Below are 23,669 nucleotides of genomic sequence, written 5' to 3'. Positions count from 1 at the left end.
TGTGTGTGTGTGTGTGTGTGTGTGTGTGTGTGTGTGTGTGTGTGTGTGTGTGGTAGAAGTATCGTTTTTTGTACTCTGTATCGGCAATTACTCAGATCCAAGTATCGGTATCGTATCAGTTTGAAAAAATTGGTATCGTTGCATCCCGAATACAGAGGTCTAGGTTTGAAGAATAGCGGTGCAGGGGACCTGTGTTTCTTTTTCTTCTATAATTATTCTGCATGATAGTGCTCGGGCTACAGCGCGTCTAAAATGAGAACAATATCTGCTCACTGGTATGATGGAAACGAGTTTAAACCTCAAATATCTCACTTGATGTAAGCACAGCTTACCACAAAGGCTCTTTCCCATGTTACACCACAACCACAGTGTTTATCAGACTTATACTAGAGTAAACTAGAGCACTTTACTGACTCCTTCACATGTTTCTACACAGTACATCTGATTGAACTTGATAAACTGAGCTGCCAAAAAAGGCTTTGACTTGAGCTGTTTACACGTCTTCTTAAATAGTTCTTCCTTACACAGCAAGGTAAAAAAGAAGAAAAAGTCACATGACAAAAATTATGAATGGTTGCCTAAATGAGATAACAAACCTGCCGGCTCATCTTACCTCACTCTCCTCTATGCATCTCCTGTGAGCCTGCATGTTTGTGCCATTGGATTAAAAAAAACCACACTGAGCTACTATGAAAATCACCGTTCCCTTACCCTCGGGTGTGGGAGTGTCCTTCCTCCGTCCAGAGTTGGAGGGTGCAAGGCTGGTGGGGCCCTGCTGGTGCTCAGGAGACTTCACCATGGCAGACATAATTATCTGTTGCCGAGCTGTGGCTGGGTTTGTAGAACTTCCGTGGTCCTTATACTGCAGAGCTGGGTTGGAAAGACTAACTTTGAGTATTTTGTTTTGAGTAAAATTTAAAAAAATTCTTAGTTCAAGTTTCTACTGATGATTATAAATGAACAACAGAGTGTAAATAAATTGGAGTCCACAGATTGGTGCAGGGCAGTCTCACCTTCTTCTCTCAGTGCTCGCAGTTCTGCTCTCATTTTCTGCAGAGCATCTTCTAACTCTGTGCAACGAGAACGTTCTTTGTCTAGAGCTGCCTTCATGTCGCTGTACTGCAGAGGCACCGGCTGGATGGCAGGCACAGGGGAAGCCTGGCCTTGAGTCTGAGTCTGACCCTGAGTCTGAGCCTGAGCAGCCATGGCGGCCAACAGGTCCTCCCGACGACGTCCAAAGAGACCCTGAGACACACACAAGCAAACACAAACAGGGAGAAACACAAGAAATTATTGTATATCTATATATATCTGTATATCTATATATATCTATATCTATATCTATATCTATATATATATAGATATAGATATATATATATGTAGAGAGAGAGAGAGAGAGAGATATTTAATCCCATCTGACCTTTTTCTTCTTGGAGCCACCGTGTGCCTGGGCCTGGAGGAAGTCTATGAGCTTAGTCTGCTGGGTAATGGTTCCCTCCATTTTCACCTTCTCATGAGAGTATACAGCCTGCAGGTGGAGCTAAGTGAACATCACTACTGCCATGAATTTCTTCTCAAGTACTTCATTTCATACAGAGAGGTTGACAGAGACAGAAAGTAGGGGAGGGAGTTGTGTGCTGTAAAACAAATAGTGTGTGTGCACATACGTGTGGCTCAGAACAGTGGGGGAGAAACAAGACTGAAAATGACACAGTCCAGCAACGTACATGTACCTGCAGTGATTTAAAACTCACATGGTTCCTACATGTGTGGGTTTTTTTCATTTGTCTTTAGTAGGCGTGTGCATGTATGTGTGTAGCAGCACCTGGATGTTCTCCAGCTGGTATTCCAGGTCAGTCCTTTCAGTTTTCAACAGGTCAGTCTGGTCCAAAGCGTCCTGCAGCCCCTGGGTCAGACGAAATATGTGGGTCTTCTGGGCATCCATCTGCTGTTGCAGCTTCTCTTGCTGTGGAGGTAAAGCACCTTTACATCACCCTCTGAATGTCTTTACTAAGCCACACACACTTCTTACAACTGATTGCTTTTACTGATTGCTATACCTTTCAGCGTGGTTTCATACAGAAAGGTTTATTATTATTACTGCTAAGAATTTCTGAAAAATAGAACCGACTTATTTTCCGGTTTTGACCATATGTCTGTAATAAAAGTGTAATAAAATGATCAGATCAGTGGCTCTGTGAAAATAATGAAACACTGTGCCTCTTCCAGCAGCCTCTGCTTCAGCTCTCTCTCACTCTCCAGTTTTTGCTGCAAACTGCGGGCATTCATCTCCAGCATGGCATGCTTCTTCTCCAGATCGTTCAGCTGAGGAATGAAAAGGAAGAGTTTGCCGCGACATCTGCTAACTACACAAAACTTAACAGATGTTATTCAGGAGTGTGAAAATGCGTACAGTGTCTGCAAGGCTCTCGGCTTTGAGTTTCTGGTCTTTGAGGGCCTGCTGCAGGGCCAGGATCTCAGCTTTGTGCTCTTTAACTGCCTGTTCCACAGCCTGCCGAGACTCGGTGCTGCGCTGCTCTGCACGGAGCCTAGATCGGAGAAAAGTTAGTGCCAGTTATTTTTCAGCCTTCGAGTGCGTGCTCTTCAAGTTCATCTATTATGTGTTTACAGGCTCTTTGAAACAAACTGACTAAAGTATTTCGTAATGTTCATATTGCTGTTTCACTCATTGGTTTGTTTGGGGTAAAGTCGTGTGGTTCTGGATAGAGGAAAACACACCACTAAAAATGTAATTTCAGTTTTTGAATGCTTTAAAGTTTACCTAATTTTCATCACTTTCCACTGTTCCAGGCAACTCAGAAAATCATTTCATATTTTACCTAGAATTCCTGCTTTGACAGACCCTAGACAATACGGCAAAGCCTGTCGAATCCAGTGCGTGTAGGCGAAGGGAGCTTTATCCAACACTGATAGCAAGAGAAACATTTAGAGCAAAAATAGTTTTCTCTGCTGATGAAATAAGAAACTCATAAGCCTCCTTAAAGGTCTTGTGGCAAGATTACATAACTGGACTATTGCAATGTGCAGAAATAAATATACTAACGTTTCTTTGAGGCACTATAGGTGCACTGAATATAAGTTAATGTGCTGTAGACTGTTTTCATAGTAGCAAGAAAATTACAAGCAAAATAGAAACAGAACATTGAGGAAAACATTTTGGCTATTTAGGATTCATTAGTTAACACCCACAGTTACAGTGATACATCTTGTGGTGGTCACCTATTCTGTTTTTCAGTGTCTAAGAGTCTCTGGATCTCTCTGGTCCTCCGCTCAGCCTGGTTCTTCTCCTCCTCCAGTGTTGCCCTCCAGGCATCCCACTGTCTCTCCTTCTCCAGCAGTTCATCATTCATAGTCTCCAGCTCCATGACCTGTTCCTCCAGCATGGTACACGTGGTCTTCAGAGTCTCAAGATTCTGGTGAACAGATGAGAATGTTTCAGACTGTTTTTGATCTGTTTGAGGTCGTCAAGAGGGCACATCTTTAAAATATTCAGCCCAGGCACACAGTTCTGTTTTTTCGAAACCAGAAGCCACGCCCACCCACTGTTCAACCCTTCTGTTTACAAGAGGCTGCCAATCACAAGAAAGTTGACAAGAGTCAAAATGGCTTGTTTAAGAATTAATCAACTAACAGAGTGGATGCACCAAGACTCAGTTTAAGATAAATAAAAATTGTTTAAACTGTAGGACTGTGGGAAAGCAACTCTAGTAAGAATGCTTTATTTACTATGGGGGAAAAAAGCTATCCAATCCTACCTGGAGAAAGTAATTGCCCCTCCCTGTTAAATCATGAATTAACTGTGACTAATCACATCTGTTGGACAGCTGCATTCAATTTCACTGGCCCCACCCAGGTCTGATTACTGCCAGAGCTGTTGAATCAAGAAATCACATAAAGTCAAACAAAGTAACTGAAATCTGTCAGCTTAGAAAGGTTTACGAAGCCTTTCTAATGCTTTAGGACTCCAGTGAACCTTTGTGAGAGCGATTCTCATCCAGGAGGTCACAAAAGATCCAAACACCATAGCTAAAGAACAGCAGGTCTCACTCGCTTCAGTTAAGGTTCAGCAAAGTATGCATGGGAGCGTTCCACAGAGAAAACCACTTCTGACCAAACAGGACACAAACGCTCGTCTCACATTTGCCAAAAACATGTGATGATCTCTAAAACCTTTGGACTTATGAGACAAAAGTTGATCTTTTTAGGAAGGTTTGACTCTGGCATAAAAATAACAGAGCATTTCACAGAACATCACTCCTACACTACCTCCTGGTGGTGGTAGCGTGATAGTCTGGGGCTGTTTTGCTGCTTTAGGACCTGTACGGTTGTAATTAAATACTCCATCCAGGTCTGTATTCAATTACAGTAAAGAGCAGAAGCATGAATGCTGCTCTCTACCATAAAAGTCTTATGGAGAATGAATGGCCATCAGTTCATGCTCTGAACCTCAAGCACACTTGGTTCACGTAGCAGGACAATGATCCGAAGCACACCAGCAAGTCCACCTACTGAATGACTCAAAACCCAAAACTAAATGAAGGCTTTAGATTGGCCTAATCAAAGTCCAGACATTAACCCTCTCGAGGCAGGCGTTGCCGATTTGCAACAGTTAAAAACTAACAACCTGATTACCCCACATACATATTTTATGTGGTTTTTTTTACTCAGAAGTACCACTGCAGGACTTGGTTGTGCATTAGCAACAAAAAGTTTAATTTGAGCCTGAGAGGGTTAATCAGATTGACATCATTTAGGGTGATCTTAAACAGGTGTAGGTGCACCAACGGTATCAATTGGAAAATCTTAATTTGCCTTGTTCTTGAGTTATCATATTCACAAACGTGGGTATCACGTCACCCATCGGGCACTGGGTATCAAAAACTGTTTGATGATCTGAAAAATGTAGGTGTAACAAATATGCAAAAAACTAAGAAGTCAAAAAGTAAAAATGTTTTCATGGCATTGTCAGTCACAATCTGTTAAAAAGAAACCACAATGCTAGAGCCAGGGGCTCACAAACTGTTTGAATAATATACATGAAGTCTGACAACTAACGTTCCATGTAAATGACTATTTGAACCTGGAGTTATTTTCATGCCTCGGAATGTTTTCCTATAGTTTTCACCAGGCCTACACAAAGCTCCATGTTTAATGTCTTACAACAGACTCCTTTAGACAAAGCATGGGGAGACAAATATAGCCTCTGCCGGTGCTGCAGCAACACCACGGCCCTCTGAAGTCCAATGCTTCCACAGCTGACACGACCTGGGAGTGATGGGGATGACACATCCCTCCCACACACCACCCCATCCCTCGTCTATGACTTCCATCGGTGGTTACACAACCAGCAGGACTGAGAGCGCTACTGGACACCCACACACAAATCCTCCCACAGGGGCAACACACCATCACACAGCCTCCTCTCTCCCTCTCTTTCTCTCCATCTCTCATTCTCACTGCGTTGAGAATACGACGCATAACAATAATAAAATTATTCCAGTGTTTCGGCTGCCTGATTTACACTTGGCACTCTCGGAGCTGGGAGAGATGTCTAGGTCACCTGTCACAGGTGTTGTGGAGATATCAAATAATGTGAGCGTAAGTGAAAAGCTCCTGTCTGACTGTGAGTGGGAAGTGGGCAGGGTGAAGAAACTTGAATAAGAGGAAGGAATACAAGTGTTTTAGAAAACAGAAAATGATGTTTTCTCACAGACTTCAACTTTCATGCAGAAACAACTGCCACACAAAAGCGGTGGCATGTTGGCGGGGTGGTAAGCACTGTGACTCTAAATGCTGGGTTCAGATGTCAACTCTTTATGTGTTTATTTGCTGAATGACTGGCCGCCCGTGCAAAATGATATCGAGAATGAATGCAGACTTCACACTTTATCTGAGTTTTGCTTGTGTTTTTCTTTCTCGCTTGTCTGATTCGTGCTCTTGCTTTGCAGTAAAATCTATTTTTATTTCACATCTGGTTGTCATGTTATTGTTGTGTAGTGTTCCCTGTGCTTAATACAGTGTTCCTGTCTGTACATGTAGTTTTGCTTGCTGCTCTTCATCTGATGCTCACGCCTTCTCTGACAGACTTCCTGTTACTGACCCGAGCTTAGTAAACAGTTATTTGATTTGAACCTGCCTAACTTTTTCTTTTGAGCAGGAAATTCAGTGTCAGAAGCTAATAAATCTGCTGGTAAGTAATAAAAAATACCAGCTGGATTGTTCCTGCATATAACAATTTTGCCAGCACCAAAGGAAAATCCAGTCTGTGTAAAATGTAAATGAAAACAGCATACTGTGATTTCATTCACAACAGAACACAGAAAATATATCAAATGTTTTAACTGAGATGTATTGCTAGTTCATGAAAGATCATAGCTCATTTTGAATTTGATGGAAACAGCTATTTCAAAGTTGAGATGGGGGCAATAAAACATTGGAAAAAATGCAAGTGGTACTAAAATTAAACATTTTGCAAGTATTTAGGTTAATTAGCAACAGGTCAAAACAAAACTGGGTACGAAAAGATCATCTTAGAGACATCAATCTGCAAAAAGCTATGCAACAATTTCTCCTGAATAATCTGCAGCACATAATATCATCAAAAGATTCTTAGAATATGAAGAAACCTCTGAGGACAAGGGACAAGGCCAAAAGTTAATATTGGATGCCTGCGATCTCTGGGCCCTCACAAGAAACAGCTTTAGGGGAGGCTGTAGCTCGGGTGGTAGAGCAGATCACCTACCAAACAGAAGGTTGGTGATATCCTCGTGTTGGTGTTGTTCCCACATCATCAGAATAAATGTTGTTCCAGGTTCAACACTGCAAGTGACCAATCACATTGTTTGACGTCATACTTTTGCAAGCTAAGCGAGTCATTCATTTATGAAATTCCAATGTTGCAAGGACAATATGTATAATGCTTACCGTTTATTAAAGAACAGTATGAAGTGCAAAGAATTCAAATTGCTGGATCGGCGGACGGAGGCGGTTTCTCGCAAGTTAAGTAGATTTTTTGTTTAATGCGTTTTTTTCCGAAGTCACAAACGTATGATGTCACAACAATGTTATTGGTCACTTGCAATGTTGAACCTGGAGCAACATTTATTATGATGATGTGGGAAGAACACCAACACGAGGATATCAGATCGTGCGTCTGGCACATATCCTTGAGCAATATACTAACCCCATGTTGCTCTCAGATGTGTCCATCAGAATATAAATGTATGTGAACGTTAGATAGGAAGCTTCCTTATGGAAGTGCTCAGATTGAGTAGAAAAGTGCTATATGAGAATGAGTCCATTTACCATTAAAAAAAGAGACATGATTCTGAAACACTTCCACAAATGTTCTCTTTTCTGGTCCAAAGCTCATTTAAAATAGACTGAGGCAAAGTGGAAAGCTGTTCTGTGGTGAGACAAACCCAACTTTTAAATTCTTTTTGGAAAATATGGACGCCACATCAACTAGATTTAAGAGGAGAGGGACCATTCAGCTTATTATGGGGGGCATCACTGCCTATGTCTTTGGACATCTGGAAAGGCACCATCAGTGCTAAAAGCTGAATACAGGGTTGAAAAGATTTGGGGCTCAAGAAACAAACAACACAACAAAGTAGACCCAGGACCGCTGAGCAAAGGATCCTACATCACACAACAGTTGGATGAGTTTCCTCATTCAAAAGTCCAGCAGCTGCTCGCAGTGATTTACAGGCTAATGTTAAAAGAAGAGGGATGGCCACACAGTGATAAACATGCCTCCTGACCCAGTGTTTACATATGCATTCTGCTATCAAATTCATAATGAGTGATTATTTTTCTTAAAATGTAAAATTTGGTCATTTTAAACCATTTCTTTATTCCTATGTTCCAACTGTGAATGAAATATGTGTTTATGAGAATTGCAAATCGTTGCATTTTTATTCAGATTTTACACCTTTTTTGAAATTAGGGCTTTATTTTTAAGAATAATAGATATTAATGTTTACTGTAGTGGAAAATAACAACAAAAAGTAATGTATTTACTGTATGTGGTGACGTGTGAGTGGCCTGTGTAGTTGCCCTCTAAAGCCCCATCCTGTGTCAGGTGAAACCCTAACAAGAGATTCAACAAGCCTCTTGAATCTGATTCAAACATCTCTCTGGGCTAATAGTAGAGGTTCAGTGTGCTTTCTGGTAACTAAGCTTCTGTTTTTATTCAGGGTTCACAAACCCATCTGCATTTTAGGACTGTACACCATCATCAGAAGTCAGCACCTGTTTCTGGTTGTTAAGGTGCATTTCACGGTCAGCCACCTCCCGACGCAGCCTGTCCACATCCTGGCTGAGCTGCAGTCGATCTTCTCTCTCATCAGAGGCTTCATCCAGCTGCTTGGACAGGTAGAAGTTCTGACGGTTAAGCTCTGCATTCTCCTGAGTCAATGTTGTCAGCTGCTCCTCCAGGTCTGTGATCACCTACAGAGTAAAGGGAACATTCATATTTCACATTTAAATGGCTGAATACATACACAGTATCCATCTGCAACTAAAATGTACCCCTGTAATGTGACACTTTACACAGTGTTTTTGTTGCTCCAAAGGCAGTGTGTACCTACACTGTAAAAGCAGAATTCCTGGATGTTCGAGAAAAGTAATAAAAATGTTAATTTTACAATTCGCACATAAGAAAAAGTTTTGGTGCTGTTGTGCATATAATGCTCAGATCGTTGCTCCTCCACAATAACAGCTGACCTAACACCCCACACAATCTCCACTCTACTGCTGCATGATTACATGATGCAGATATCTGGGTTAGTGATGTAATGCAGTAATCATTTTTCTATGCTGCTGTTTCAACCCAAGTAGCATTCAGAATGAGAATAATCATTTCATCAGCATCGGTCTGTTCCTTTAATCAGCCATGACTACAGTGCACACTGTAAAGAGATGAGGGTTATACGAGGCTGTCTGTTAAAAGCCCCTTATTCTCGGCTCTTGTGGGAACAAGGGGACCACACAGAATTTCAAGGTGGCAGGGGGGAAGAGGCAAAGCTTTTAAGTACATAAATTAGCTGCCTGTTCTGTACTGACTCAGTGCTTCTGCTCCCTTTCGGCAGGGGACTGACAGCAGCGACTAAATTCTTAAGGCAAGGCTAGAAGTCAACAGTGGAATGAGTGCAGCGGTGATCTGGCAATTTATTCCAATCATCTGTCAACCAAATCTGTAGAGCAACTTAAACAGCTAAGGTAAATCACATCTAGATCTGCATCCTCAACGCTGCTGAATACAAACTGCTCAGTGCTGTTTGTGAAATCTGTGGCTGTCACACACTTTCACTGATTAAAATTAACATATCATTTACTGTTTACCTCTGCTACAAAACACAGAGGAGGATCTTTCTTTCAGTGAGCAGTGTGAATGCTATAGAGTGTAAATGCAACGCTGATATGGAAATTCTGTGGCGGGAGTTGAAAGTCCGTGTTGCTCAGCGACAGCCCCAAAACATCACTGCTCTCGAGAAGATCTGCATGGAGGAATGGGCCAAAATACCAGCTACTGTGTGTGCAAACCTGGTAAAGACCTATAGTAAACGTTTGACCTCTGTTATTGCCAACAAAGGTTATGTTACAAAGTATTGAGTTGTATTTTTGTTATTGACCAAATACTTATTTTGCACCCTGATTTACAAATAAATTCTTTACAAATCCTACCATGTGGATTCATGGATTTTTTTTTTCACATTCTGTCTCTCACAGTTGAAGTGTACCTCTGGTGCAAATTACTGACCTCTGTCATCATTTTAAGTGGGGGAACTTGCACAATCGGTGGCTGACTAAATACTTTTTTGCCCCACTGTATATAACTACATCCAATGAATTTGCAGTCTTTATCAGTTTTAAACATTGCCCACAGCAGTCTAACACACCCATGATGGCTTCAGCTATAATCCTATAATATACAATTGATTAACTACAATGTTAAAAAAGTGAAGGTATGCTATGAACCTCAATGAATACAGATTTTTTAAAAAGATCATAAAGCAGTGAAAACATCATGAGCTCCCACATCCGGTGACTAGTCGCCACAATGCTCTCATAATACAAAACGCACACCATAATGCATTAATAATTTCCGGGAGACCTCACTAAATTAAATGACACTTTGGCTCACAGTTGTCCAGATATCCTGTTCTCCTCCAAAATGCTCCACAGACTAATGGTTAAACCAACACTGCAAGTCAGCAGGGCAAAAAATAGAGTGGCATTTCAAGCTCTGCTTGTTGCTGAATTTGGCTGTGCTTGCCTGACTACTGGCCAGCTAAATCTATGGTTGTCGCTTTCTGAACAGTTTGTGAGTGGGAGGATCTCAAAAGTAGGGCAATGGGATAAAGGAAGACTGTGACGGTTTTGGTATTTATTCAAGCTACATAAACTTGACGGCACCTAAATACCTGAAAAATGACAACATAATTTGGCAAGGTTAGTCACATGTCACAAGATCCTGTGTTAGTAAACCAAAGAGTTACCAGGAAATGTTCATTCATAACAACGTAAAGCAAATAAATCTAAAAAAATTTGGAGCTCCCAAATAGCAATGATCACCGAATAGAGGGCATTATTTTCTGATTCAGTAGGACTAACTTTGGTTAGTGGAGGTTCACTTAGTTTCTGTGTTAATGCGCACAATGGTGCCATGAAAACAACAAACAGTTCTGAGAGTTAGTCTAATATTACTGTAAAAATTGTGTCTGGAATAACAATTCTCACTTTGACCAGAAACATAATGTTTTGAAAACAGGGTGGAGACCTGCTCATATTTAAGGATGCACATTTATGCAGTCAGCTTTACATCTCCATGAAGAGCACCAGCAAGGTAGACAAACGTGATGAAACGGGGAAGGTGTTAAAAGTGACACGGAGTCAAATGATTTTACATTTTAATTCATCCAAGAGTGACAGAAACACATATGGACTGAAACGAGGCTACTTCTAGTGCGATGATTCAGCTGGTGTTCGGTGCCAGAAGAGCTGTTTATTCCTGTAAAGAGCGAACGACAAAAATAAGGGTGTGAGCAGCTTACCGCGCAGCTGTCTCTCAAGGCATCATATTTGCGTTGTATTTCATCTCTGTGTGCCTAGGAGGAATGACAGGAGAGATGCAGGGACAGATATTACTGCCTACATTACACAACATCAATGACACAGCATCTTCGCTACTTTTTTTCCTTTCCATTTCTCTTACTCTGAGCACAGTTATCTCCTCCTCGGCCTCTGCAGTGGTCTCCTCCAGCTCGGTCTTAGCCTGCTGCAGCTGGCTTTCCAGGGCATGGCGAGCTGCCTGCAGGTTGCTGATCTGAGATTCACGCTCTTGCAGTGAAAGGGTCAGCTCTGTCACCTGACGTTTAATCTCCAGCTTTTGTTCCTCATGCTCCAGCCCAATCTACAAAAGCAGACAGAAAGACCAGGATCAGGAGGAGGAGGCGATTCATCCCCAGCGCAGTCAGACACATGCTGACATCACCTCGGTGTGAGAGCATTACACCTGACACATGTCTGACTGCCTTCAGTTATTAGGCTTCACTTTTTGTAACATCTGACTTTACAATAGCAAGTGAGACTTTTATGGCCCGGGGAAATTCAAATTACAAGCTATTATGGAGATAAATGGAGTACTGCAGAAAATATCCTGTATCCTAAATCCCAAAAAGTTGATTCTGTTCATCTGGATGTATCCTAAATGATGCTACTGGATCCCAAACTCCATATATCATAATATGCACTGCACATCAAATGGTCCCTACCTTTTCAATGTCCAACTTAGCAGCTCTAGTCCTTATATTACCATCAAACAACTATTTTATATGCACCACCTGCTTCCCCAAGAGGTCACGATATATATACTACACTATAATTATTTCCTCAATATACACTCGGGGACACAGTTCCACGCAAGTGTGTTTATACTACATGGAGCCAGATCAACACAGATGGAAGAGGTTTACTGCACAGCTTCGTCTATTTAATATTCAAAAATGCCTTTTATGCTTTGATAAAAAAAATATGTGCAGACACTCTATAATATTATTAAGTAAGATTACTTCATATGTACAAAATAAAGCATATAAATAAAAGACTCTATGAAGCGGATGGTGCTGTGACAAACAGACAGGGAACAGAGCAAATACAAAGAAAAGTGCTGTCACACAGTTGGAAAATCCACCACCATCTATCAGCAGAGATATCCTGCACCTGTTCTAATGTCTCCTCACCTCTCGGAGCCTGGTTTCCAGCTCCAGCACGCGGCTCTTATTGCTTTGCTCTTGCTGAGTCATTTTCTCTAGATGCTCTTCCAGTTTGGCATTCTGAGCTTCCAGCTTCCCGGCCTGAGACTCCAAGTAGAACTTCTGCTGGCGAAGCTCTGAGATCATCTCCTCTTGGGCTTTCCTGGCAAGACAAAACATCAAAATGTGCAAAAGGTTAAATAGAAGGCTATGTAGCAACGGCAAGGTCAGAATTAAGTACCTTCCAGATATTATTGCGCACAAGCTGCAGCTTCACTCTGCCCTGACACAATAAAAGGACACGCTTACAAGCGTATTTGTATCTATTGTATTATTATTGTATTTTATTGTTATTATGGAGCACAATAACAATGCTTTGTGTTGGGGCACTTACATGTTTTTCTGGGTATAGATACTGCTGTTAGCTGCTAGTTTGTTGGCCTCAGATAGTTCAGCAATTCTCTGCTCCAGACTGTTCATCTTTGAGTCCATTGCATTTATTGTCTGAAAAGAAAATGTGTAAGCTATAACATACGCTTAACAAACATTTAGTTTGGTCTTCCTGGGATCGGATTAAGGGTGATTTTTGTGCTTTTTAATTATACAATCATTATTCCAAACATGGAATCTATGTCAGTGTGATAAATATTAAAATATGCCTGAAATAATGCTCCCAAGCTGGTCAGTTCTTACCGCCTTCTGTTCACTGATGATGCTGCACTTCTCCCGCACCTCCTCCTCATATTTGCTCTGACTGGACTCCAGCATCTCCTTATCGGCCATGTCCGCCTTCATCTGGGCCTCTAGCACCTGCTCAATGCCAGGCAACCCACAGACCCATAGCCGGGATATCACTTAACAGGGTAAAATATGAATTTGAATATGACATATTGCTGCTCTTCCCAGCACCCCGGCTAAGGCACGACCACTAGACAGAGCACTTCCAGCAAGTTTATCGGGACATTTCTGCATGGTGTTTTACATCAAACCAGTGGGTCTGCGTATATGATTGTGTGTACATATTTATAAGTCGAACCTTTATCTTGTCTTCGTAGAGCTTCTCTTTCTGTTTCAGGTGAGTCTCCAGGCGCTGGGCTGTGGCTTGAGTCTCTCGCAAATTCTCCTCCAGCTCCTACACAAAATACAAATAGGTCACTTGCTTCATGTTGACATCAGCAGCCATGCTCGCAAACGCTAAAGTAGCCATCATTTCTGGCATAAAGGTAATGCATAAAGCATTTCATCACAAAACACAACTCATACATTTGTTAGAGGCAGTGCAAAGGACTTCAAAATCACTAACACCTAATCACAATAAGCGATGGTTCCTGCTGCTCACCAGCAGGTTTTGAGAGCTTTGAGATATAATTATAACAACTGTTTATTTAGCTCTGCTCTGGTTGATTGTGGTCTCTGGTAGTCAGCGAGAGATTCAATCACCAACACACAGGTGTTTTTTAATCCCTCGTACAATATAGGAGAAAGATTAGTATTAAATGCAATGATTACAGTGTAAAATTTCCTTGTCTTTGTTACTATGGTTGTAGAGGAGCTCAGGTAACACAAAGTCATTTATATCAATGATTCCAGCGTCAGCTCCTCTCTTTTTTGGGCTTTATTAATAGCACAGATTTTGGCTGAGACGCAGCAGGGAATGCACAGGTGGACCTCACACACACTGCTGCAAAAGGTCAATTTCTATGACTTCTTTTTAATCAAAAGTAAATGGAGAAGCTTTGTGACTCTCTCAGAGTTTTAAAAGGGACTTCTTTTATTATTGATTGTCACAAGCAGACACGGGAACCAGAACGTTTTCACAAGAAAACATGCCCATAATTTAGTGCCTTATAGATCTAGCCTTAGCAGCAATAACTTGAAATAATCACTTTCTGTATGTCTTTCAGATCATTGTGGTTGAATTTTGGCCCACTCTTCCTTACGGCGTTGCTCTCTTGAGGTATAACATTTCAATCAGATTGATCATGACTAGATCATTACTAAACCTTGACTGTTTTTTTCAGCCTCTCTCTTAGAAATTTGCTGATGTGTTTGGCGTCATTGTCCTGTTACATGAACAAGTTTTGGTCAACGGGTGGCTGTAGCTCAGGAGGTGGAGCAGGTCGTCTACTAATGGGAAGGTTGGTGTATTGATCAGTGGCTGCTTCCGTCTGCATCTCCAATATCCTTGGGAAGATACTAACCTCAAGTTGGTCTCCAATGCATCCACTGGCGTGTGAATGTTAGTTAGAAAGACAGAAACTATTTAAGTGCTTGTGTGAATGGGTGAATGAGTTAAAGCACTTTGAGCACTCAGGTAGAGTAGAAAAGCCAGTCCAGTTACCATTTACCTAGCTTCAGAGAAATGGGCTCACATTCAAATCTAGAATAATTTGGCACACAGAGTTCTTGGTCTGCACTGTAAGTGCAAAGCAAGCCCAAACCATCACTGCTCACCGCCGTGCTCGACAGCTGGTATAAGGTGTTTGTCCTGATATGCGGTGTTTGGTTTTTGCCAAACGTGGTGTCGAGCATCATGGCCAAACGCCATCTTTGGTCTCATCTTCCCAAAGTACATTGTTTCAGCTGTCTTGTGGTTTCTCCAGCTGCAACACTCCCTATGTGATCAGTCTTTTTTCAAATTGTGCTGTCAGCTTTTTGTTTTGTTTTTTTCCTGAGCACTGCACGGTCTGATTTCAGGTGAATCTGCAGTGCACAATATATGAATTTGCGTAATATTCACACTCAGGGGACTGTTATGGCATTGTGACAATAAACACATGAATCATCCAGATCAGCAACATGGCAAAAAACTGCTTTTATGGAGGTGCTCACACTTCCTGATCATCACTTAATGTTAATGATGCGTTTGGTTATCAGCAAATGCACTCACCCTGTTAATTCATATGAATAGTACGAGGTGTTCTTAGTTTTTCACGGGACACCAAATAGTCTTGTAAAACCTTTTTTTTTTCAGATGACTGCATGTATTTTGTGCTTGCTCATATTAATTTCCCTATAATCGTTGTGAGTCAAAAGCTCATGATTCACAGTCCTCTAAACTGTCTGTTTGAAACGGTTTTGTCAGCTCTGAGTGGATATGCTTAATACTTTCATCTCAGGCACACAGTTCAGACACTGATAATGCAGAAAATAATGGAAATAAAGGAGTAATTTCTCATAACAGGTGCAACAAAACTATTGGAAAAGTTAGAGAGAGATCTGATCACACACAGTCTGGTGATGTAAACGGATTCAAAGCGCTGGCCTGGTTGTATCACAGCTGTAAGGCAATTAAAATACAAAATGTGGAGTGTCTGAGCACTGCATATGTAAAAATATTAGATGTAAATTTGCACTTCTTTTGCAATGATGACAATGAGTTCTGTTTATTTCACACCTCCTTCTTCATTTTGCTCTGCTTGAAAGGTGAAAGGTGGGTTACCAGAATCTTATCTGCCATCTGCTGAATCTGCTGGCCCTTGCTCTGGATTTCATCCTTCAGTTTGGCCTCCCGGCGCTCAACAATCTCGAGCCTCTTCACCTGGTTCTCAAGAGTCTTCCTGCCATCCTGGATAACACAAAACAAGCAAAAGTTATGCACAAAACGTAGCGATGATTTTTTCAAATTCATCCACAAGTCAAAAGAATTAATGCTCTAAAACAGTGCTTTTTTTTGCTATCTAGACATAACACACAATTATAAGAACAGCAATTAACTTTAAATTTCCACTTCAAGGAAGAACTGGCGACATACTGTAATGGTCACACCCAGTTGGCTTGTTAGGGATGCATCTCTGCTGTGTTTATATCTCATTATTTCAAGTTACTCCCAACTAAAGTTCCACAGAGCTCATTTCCTTTCATGTTGGGAGGTGTAGGAGATCTTTGGAGCTGTATAAATTTGACCTTGTTGCATATTCTCTTTTCTCTGACTCCAAGTTATGCTGTTTACAGAAGTACTAAGATACGGTCATAACAAAAAGACCCTACAAACAGAGCTTCTATATGACTGCATATTTATGTCATTTAATTTATGTCATTAATTTATCACGACAGTTGTGTGACGTAGCAGTGCATTCAGATTCAGATTAGTACTCTCAGAAAGATACTAAAACTTAGATGATGCTAAAACTAGAGATGTGCTGCTGGTGCCTGATTGTCTGCACACTGGAGTGTTTTATTTTTTATTTGCTTCATAAAATCTAAATTAGAATTAAAATTTTGTTAAAGGACTAATCATTTTGTCCAAACAATCCAGATTTAGAGCCTTAAATTTTTATGTCAAAACAGGACAAAAGGCTTAAAAAAGGAATGTGCTGCTTTAAAAAAAAGATGTTAAGGCAGTCACCTGAATGTGGCCTGGAATAAAACTGTATACAGAAACAGCCACTCGGTGATCATGTAGTAAAATGTAATAGGCAGCCTGGTTAGTTTCACAGGAACAATCACAATAAATGTCCTTCTGTCCAAAACCACACAGTCGCTACATAATGGATACAGACTGAAGACCTTAAACTAAAGACAATAAATGTTTGTTGAGCTCAGACATTTTTGTCTGGTTTAATCTGGTGTCACTCACAAGAACTGGACAGCGGGGGGAGATCCCGACAACCAGGAAATAATCAAATCCCAAAACAAAACCTCTCTGACAAGCAACAATTCATTACAGAACAGGTTTGTGCTTCTATCAGATTATTTAAGACTTTTAACACAGAAATTTTGACGGTGCGAATCTACGAATGACTGAAAACACAGAATAGCAAGAAAAAACCCCCAGAACGCATGTATGAAAGTCTTTGTGCATGTGTACAGTGTCTGTGACAGCAGTGTTTGTGTGTGTGTACCTCAGTCTCACGGAGACGTCTGCGTAGGCTGTCACTGGAGTCTTCCTTATTCTGGAGCCTCTCTAGATCCCGCTCCATGCGCTCTTTGGCCAGTTTTGTAGTCTGAAGGAGGTCAGTAGCCTCAGCATTTGCTTTTAATGCCTAGTAATTACAAGGAAAAGATGGAAAACATTTAGAAGGAATAACCTAACTTTTGCTCTCTTTCTTATGTTTAAATAAACTACTTTATATTGCTCATACCAAATCCTTAAGAAAATTACATGCTACATGTTAATTATTTCACATTTAGTTCGCATTGTGTCAGATTTAGGCCAATTATAGCCAAAACTGTTTGACTGTTGATTATTAATCATAACTCTTTAATCGTTCCCTGGCAATAGCCTACATCTGACAAGAGACCAAAGTTTAATCAAGAGACAGAGAGAGGAAGGAGGGGGTTGGGAAGGGTAATGAAAAGTTTATAAAGTCATCTCAAAGTGCAAAAATACTGCTGCATCTCTTCCATTTAGGATACAAGTTCAAATAAATTATTAATTGGTCTTTTAAACAAAAATATTTTACCTTGGTGAGTTTTTCCTGTAGCTCTTGGATCTTTACATGCTGTTCAGTATTTGTCTAAAAAGGGGGGAAAAAATCCTTTTAATATGGAAATATTATCCCACATTAAAGTCATTTAAACTCTTCAGTGTCTTTACCTAGAATAAATTTTCACCCTCACCAATCACACAGTTTTATCACGAATAAATTAACTTCATGAGCTACCTTCTCCAACTTGGTGATCGTCTCATCTCCTTCTGCTTTCCCTTGATCTTTGGCCTGTGAAGATGAAGGTCAGGAAGAGAAATGATCACTACTTTACTAGAAAAGTGAGAAGTTGCAAATCACGATCATGTGTTTGCTCTGTCACTGTGAGCGCTATAATTGCCAACAGCCAGATTACAGGTATGCTCAGTAGTTTACATAGCATTCATCAAATCCACTAAGGGTCAAAATTAGGCTCAAATATATGCACACACCCACACTAATATTTGGTTTAATGCCCCTTAGAAAGTTGCCCAATTGTTTCCTGTAACTGACCTGCCTTTAAATGTAGTCCACAAACTTAGGCACCCAATTCTTGTGTTTTAGCCATTACAGATGTATGCCATACAATCACTGCTCAACAATGTGGAGAAAGAACATTTCAAAGAAATCATCAAAACCCCCAATACCATGACATTCATGCCCATGATGCAAACGTCTGACCACAACTGTTCATACAGTTTGATGCCTTCCTAAAACCTTTGAATCATTAAAAGCTTTAGTTCCAGTGCAGACCTTCTGAATCCTGTGCTGGTACTCTGCAGCTTTCCTCTTCAGTTCTTCGCTGGCCTGGCGGGACTCTTTCAGTTCTGCCTCATAAAGGTCGCTACGGCGACGGGCAGCAGACAGGTCCTCCTCCAGCTGTCTAATGGAAACTCGCATCTCCTCCAGCTGGGCATGATATTCCTACACACAGGTAAGAGAAACCTTAGATGACTGGATAAGTGAAGCTGAACACAAACAGAAATTTAAGCAAAGGGTCCAAGTAGTCCCACAAAATGCTGACCCAACACCACATCTACCCAAATTAGGTCCTCTCACATAATTCAGACTTGAATCTAAATCATCACAAGGGAAGCATGGTGATGTTTTTCAAAATTTGGGCTTCATCAAACTACAGTCAGAAAGCTGGGAGCATTGTCCGATTGGACTTTTACAAATGGTTTTTTACATGGTGACAAATAGGGCTTTCCAGATGCACAGTGACAGGATTCAACTTTGAAATAAGGTTTCTTAAAGGTTTATGAAAGCTTACTAAAACATGTTGAACATACTGTAGACAACAAAGACAAACACTCGCAAGAAGCTCTGTTTCCTTAGAAGCAAAACAATGAACAAATGAGGGTTGAATTAATACTTGTGCACAATATTGCAAGGATTTGATATCTTAATCATAAGCACTTAATCCAGGTAACGTAACTATATTTTTAGTATCCATTAAGATTGTCCTCATTCCAGTGTAGCATATTTGGTTAGAGCAAATACTGCACGCTTTCTCAAACAACCTTAACATTGTTTGACTAGAACCTGAAGAAGATGTCCTTGTTAGAGATCACTGCATCATTTATAGCAGTCCCAGGCACACGTTCAAAACTCATCACATAGTAGAGGAAAATAAACATTTATGAAAAGACCGTTAAAAGGAGAAAAGAATGTAGAAACAATGATCGGCCACAGTCATTTGCAGATGTCTGTTAAACAGTAATTAGTCACTGCATAACAAATCTAATTTTAACCACCTCATCTGCTTACAGGGTACATCAGCCTGTTTGTCAGTCTAATAAAAACTAGCATCATTGTGCATCCAGGGAGCATTGGTGCTCAGCCGACGCAGATTAAAACTGGTCTATGTCGAAGCACACAGCATCAGACATGGTGATCCGAAGAGTCCCCACATTGTCAGAATGTACTGCTGTGGGCCAGGAAGAAAAACATCACTGAGCTGGTTTGGCACCATGTTGAAGTAAACATTTGCCTCCACCATGACCACTTTGGCTCCATTAAAGCAAGGCAGTTTCCATTATAGTGACAAGTCATTGGATCCATAGGTACATCTCCCATTTGATAGTGACAATAATCATGATTATGGGTTAGAAATGTTTCTCCAATTCCAGTAATTCTTTAGCAGAACGATGATTTGGCCTAAAGAAATGAAAAAGAAAGCTTTCAGTGTGCTAAACAAATACAGCTTGTGAATTGCTGAATCACAGCAGCGGTCTTTTCTTGAGATGGAACATAATTGTGGCTCACACACCTGCACAGAAAAAAACTCTGAGACAAGACATGACATTCAAAACTTAGATGAGCTGATGCAATGAAGGAAGCCACTGTTAACACCCTCAAACCCCTAAAGACTGAGATCTTCAAATCTGTGTTTACTTGTAAAGAAAAAAGCAAACAAACAAACAAACAAAAAAGTAAATAAATAAATCTGTTTTCTTTTCTATGCGGATTTTTTTTAAGAATTGATCAACTCAAAGGAAAAAAACAGGAAAAAGAAGCAAATTAATGACATTAAATTGTTCCTACTTGCTCACTTCACAAGACAAATACATAAGGATCCATAAATGTATTGTTTCTAAGGTAGTTTGCAATTTTCACCTTATTAGAGGTAAAAATTCTGACTCTGAATTGTGTTCTGATGTTTCAAACCTTGCGTTTTTAGTTTTATTTGGGTGGTGCGCTTACTTGGACCGCATTGTACCATATCAGCCTAATGGAGCATTTCAGAGTGCAGGGTTATTTCTGGTTCCTAGGATATTTAAAAGCAGAGTGTTCAGCTTTCATGTTCCTCTCCTATTGAACCAGCTTCCAGGTTGGATTCAGGAGACAGAAACTCTCTCTACTTGTAAGATTAGGTTTAAATCTTTTTTTCTTCCTTTTTTTTAGTTTTGCAGTTAGAGCTGGATCAGGTGACCCTTAATCCTCCCTTAGTTATGCTGCAATAGCGATAGGCTGTTGGGGATTTCCCATGATGCACTGAGCACTTCTCCTTGACGCACCTCTTTCCTCACCTCTCTCCAACCGGTCGCAGCAGATGGCCCCGCCCCTCCCTGAGCCTGGTCCTGCCTCAGATTTCTTCCTGTTAAAAGGAAGTTTCTCCTTCCCACTGTTGCCGAGTGCTTGCTTATGCTGTAGGCAATTGTGTGATTGGTGGGTTTTCTCTTCATTACTTTATTAGTTTTCTCTCTATTATAATAATATATTACAATATAAAGCAGGCAACCATTGTTGTGATTTTGTGCTATACTAAGAAATTTTAATCGAATTTGTCTTAAATGTTGTTTTAGTTATTTCCACTCAGTAAGAAAAATGTTAGGCTCTTGAAACTTGCATGAGTTTGCAACTGATAACAATGAAAGTCAACAGGACTCAGTCCTGGGCAAAATCTTCGCTCATCTCATGGCTTAGTTTGGGACTGTTCCACAGACGGACCTATTAGGAGCAAAACTAAATTCAAACCATTGTTGGGCAGGGTTTTTTAAAGTCTAACATTTTTTGTATGCAGTATTCTATTATGTATATATGCAGACACAGTACATGCGCTCTTTCTTGGTACTTTCTTAAATTTCATGACTTCTAACGTTTTTTTGTTGATACAGCAGAAAAAAGGAACCGTGTGCTTTTCTGTGGGTCTTATTTACTCTTGTATCTTCAGTGAAACTGTCTCTTTCTATATGTTTGCAGGTCTTCCTGGCTTTGGCACAGAGTTCTTCTCTTTGTAAATGAATCTATCCCCAATCTCTCTTTGTTGATCCAACACTGCATGATTTTTTTGCACAAAAGTGATAAACACTGCAGTCATGTGACAGAGCGTGGGAGACAGATGCTATTCAAGATGAAATGCAGGATTTAGCTGGTGTAAATACCCTGCTGGGAGGCACCAGTGGGAACACAGAGCCGTATAATACACACGAGCAGCAGAAAACCCTCACAAATTTGAAAGTGTAGTCTGAACTCTTTTTATTTTAGTCAGAATTTATCCATGAAGGGCTTCCATATAAGAAGAAAACTGAAAAGAAAACACCTAATAATGTTTGATATTTTAGTACCCCAGCACAATCAACCACAACCCTAATCTCACTGCTGTTAACTTAACTCAGTGAGACTGACTGCACTCTCAGGTTATCAGTCTGAGCTCTGCACAGTAACACGCTAAAATGAATAATAGTACTGAAATGTTGAGAAAAAGAAACAAACAGACACAAAAACAACTTCCTCAGACGCCTGCTGAGGGATCCCCGGGGCCACAGTATGCTTTACGTGAAAAGCAAGCTGTAAACTGATTCTGCTCTGTGTCCAACATCTCTGTAACTTTCCAAAAAGACAATGTGATAACTATCCTCACTTCGCAAAGTGACTTTACAGCTTTGTGACAGGATATCACCCTCCATTTCAAGCTTTTTTTCCATTTTCTTCCCCCCCAGAAAATACTTCCATCACTTTTTTTCTGGACGATTTATTAATCCGAGTGGTATTTTGCAATCTCTTACATCACACGGATCACTGTTTGTTTAAGGAGAATATGAAGTGATGGTCAAAATTTCTGTTTTCCAAACAGTATGAGCTAAGGCCCCAACACCTCATCACGACAGCCTGCCCACTGCATCAGCGCTCTCCTCACTTGTAGGTATATGGCTCTCATCACCATGGCAACCAGTTATATTCCCTGTATTCAGTGCTTGGTAACCGGCACTAGTGTAGGCTGAGGAAAACAGGTTGCTTTTTAAGAAAAAAAATGGTGCATAATGCCAGGAAGATGATTTTTCATGCTCCTTATCTCTTGTCCTAAATTGTCAATCTTGTATCAGCTTGATTCTCACAGCTGGCAACGTTCTTTCATGTTGTGCCGTCACCCCTGCAGAACTATACATGCTCGCACAAACACATGCCACACACTCATCACTTTTGATTTCATTAATTAAGAGCTGTGTGTACACTCCTGTCTCATTTGATATCAGACGTATTCTTGATTCCAAAGAGACTCACTGAGTCGAAGCACTTTACAGACTCACTGTATTTTAACATCTTAAAAACTGCACGATCAACTCAGCCTAATAAAGCAAGGTCTTACAAACAGAGGAGTAAACTAAACCTTTGATGAGTTCTTTCTCAGGCTTGTGGTATACAAACCTTTTTCCAATAAAGCGCTGTACATGCGCTCCATCCATATACCGTAAATTGAATATATACATGTATAAAAAATGGTTTTTCAAGGATTAAAAAAACCACAATCATTTACATTAAGAGGGTACTCCAACATGAGGCATTTCTACACATGATGTAGGTAATGCTATACTGATTGCACCCCTACAGCCTGTTGTGGGTAGGCATGGGAATCAAGAACCAGTTCCCAGTAGTCCAATTCCAATTGCAACTGTTAGTCTCCCTGCCTGTCGATCCCAGTTATCCATTCTTGCACTTGTGCTACAATCAGCTGATTTCAGAAGAGGAAAATAGCGATGCAGTCTAGAGCTTGGATATGCGCATTTATTTTTATTGCTCAAAAGGACGAGATAAATGATAAAGCTTAAAACTGCATCCAGGGCAGGAACAGCCGCATTATGCTGCTAACACAACTTTCTTTGCAAGCATCTGCCAAGACAGCATGCTAACGCTAAGCTAGCCAAGAACCCAGGGTGAAAGCTGAGTGAATGCAGACAGACCCTGAACTTCAACAGGTAACAAGCAGATGAGCAGTCAGGCTGCAGCCTCCCTTTCTACCTGTTCGTGTTTCTAAAGCAGAATCACTGCAGCGATCGCTTTTTTGTGCTGGTTTTCATCTTTGCTTTGTGCGGTCAGCTTTGTATTCTGTTAAGAGAAAGATCTTAGAGATGTGTGTCCTCGTTAGGGATTTGTGTTGGTGTGTGGGGTTGTTTATATTGTAAAATAGTGATTATGAGACAGTGTGTTTCAGCTTTTTACAGAGTAACATGAACGTAATGTAACCGGTAGTACAACAAAT

General features: G+C 40.6%; 1 protein-coding gene across 7 annotated transcripts in view; it reads right to left on the bottom strand.

The window, feature by feature from the left end:
* The window catches only part of citb (citron rho-interacting serine/threonine kinase b), a 50,130-nt gene that overhangs the window by 18,745 nt on the left and 7,716 nt on the right, over positions 1-23,669 (bottom strand). For 5 of the 7 annotated variants that reach the window (XM_005746070.1, XM_005746069.1, XM_005746073.1 and 2 more), the window contains exons 5-23: positions 18,440-18,610; positions 17,885-17,938; positions 17,684-17,737; positions 17,123-17,263; positions 15,721-15,846; positions 13,315-13,410; positions 12,972-13,088; positions 12,673-12,782; positions 12,267-12,441; positions 11,240-11,437; positions 11,079-11,132; positions 8,275-8,472; positions 3,241-3,434; positions 2,414-2,549; positions 2,221-2,325; positions 1,826-1,966; positions 1,421-1,540; positions 1,014-1,245; positions 712-870 (exon numbers count right to left, since the gene is read on the bottom strand). In XM_005746070.1, coding sequence (XP_005746127.1) covers positions 712-870; positions 1,014-1,245; positions 1,421-1,540; positions 1,826-1,966; positions 2,221-2,325; positions 2,414-2,549; positions 3,241-3,434; positions 8,275-8,472; positions 11,079-11,132; positions 11,240-11,437; positions 12,267-12,441; positions 12,673-12,782; positions 12,972-13,088; positions 13,315-13,410; positions 15,721-15,846; positions 17,123-17,263; positions 17,684-17,737; positions 17,885-17,938; positions 18,440-18,610 — 2,581 coding nt within the window. The remainder of the gene's footprint in view (positions 1-711; positions 871-1,013; positions 1,246-1,420; positions 1,541-1,825; positions 1,967-2,220; positions 2,326-2,413; positions 2,550-3,240; positions 3,435-8,274; positions 8,473-11,078; positions 11,133-11,239; positions 11,438-12,266; positions 12,442-12,672; positions 12,783-12,971; positions 13,089-13,314; positions 13,411-15,720; positions 15,847-17,122; positions 17,264-17,683; positions 17,738-17,884; positions 17,939-18,439; positions 18,611-23,669) is intronic. The other 2 variants (XM_005746071.1, XM_013914132.1) reach the window with 1 other exon arrangement.

The sequence above is a fragment of the Pundamilia nyererei genome, unplaced genomic scaffold, assembly GCF_000239375.1.
Source record: "Pundamilia nyererei isolate P.nyererei 1_Seehausen unplaced genomic scaffold, PunNye1.0 scaffold00172, whole genome shotgun sequence".
Taxonomy (NCBI): domain Eukaryota; kingdom Metazoa; phylum Chordata; class Actinopteri; order Cichliformes; family Cichlidae; genus Pundamilia; species Pundamilia nyererei.
Note: the sequence above shows the minus strand (reverse complement) of the source record. Positions and strands in the feature narration are given on the sequence as shown.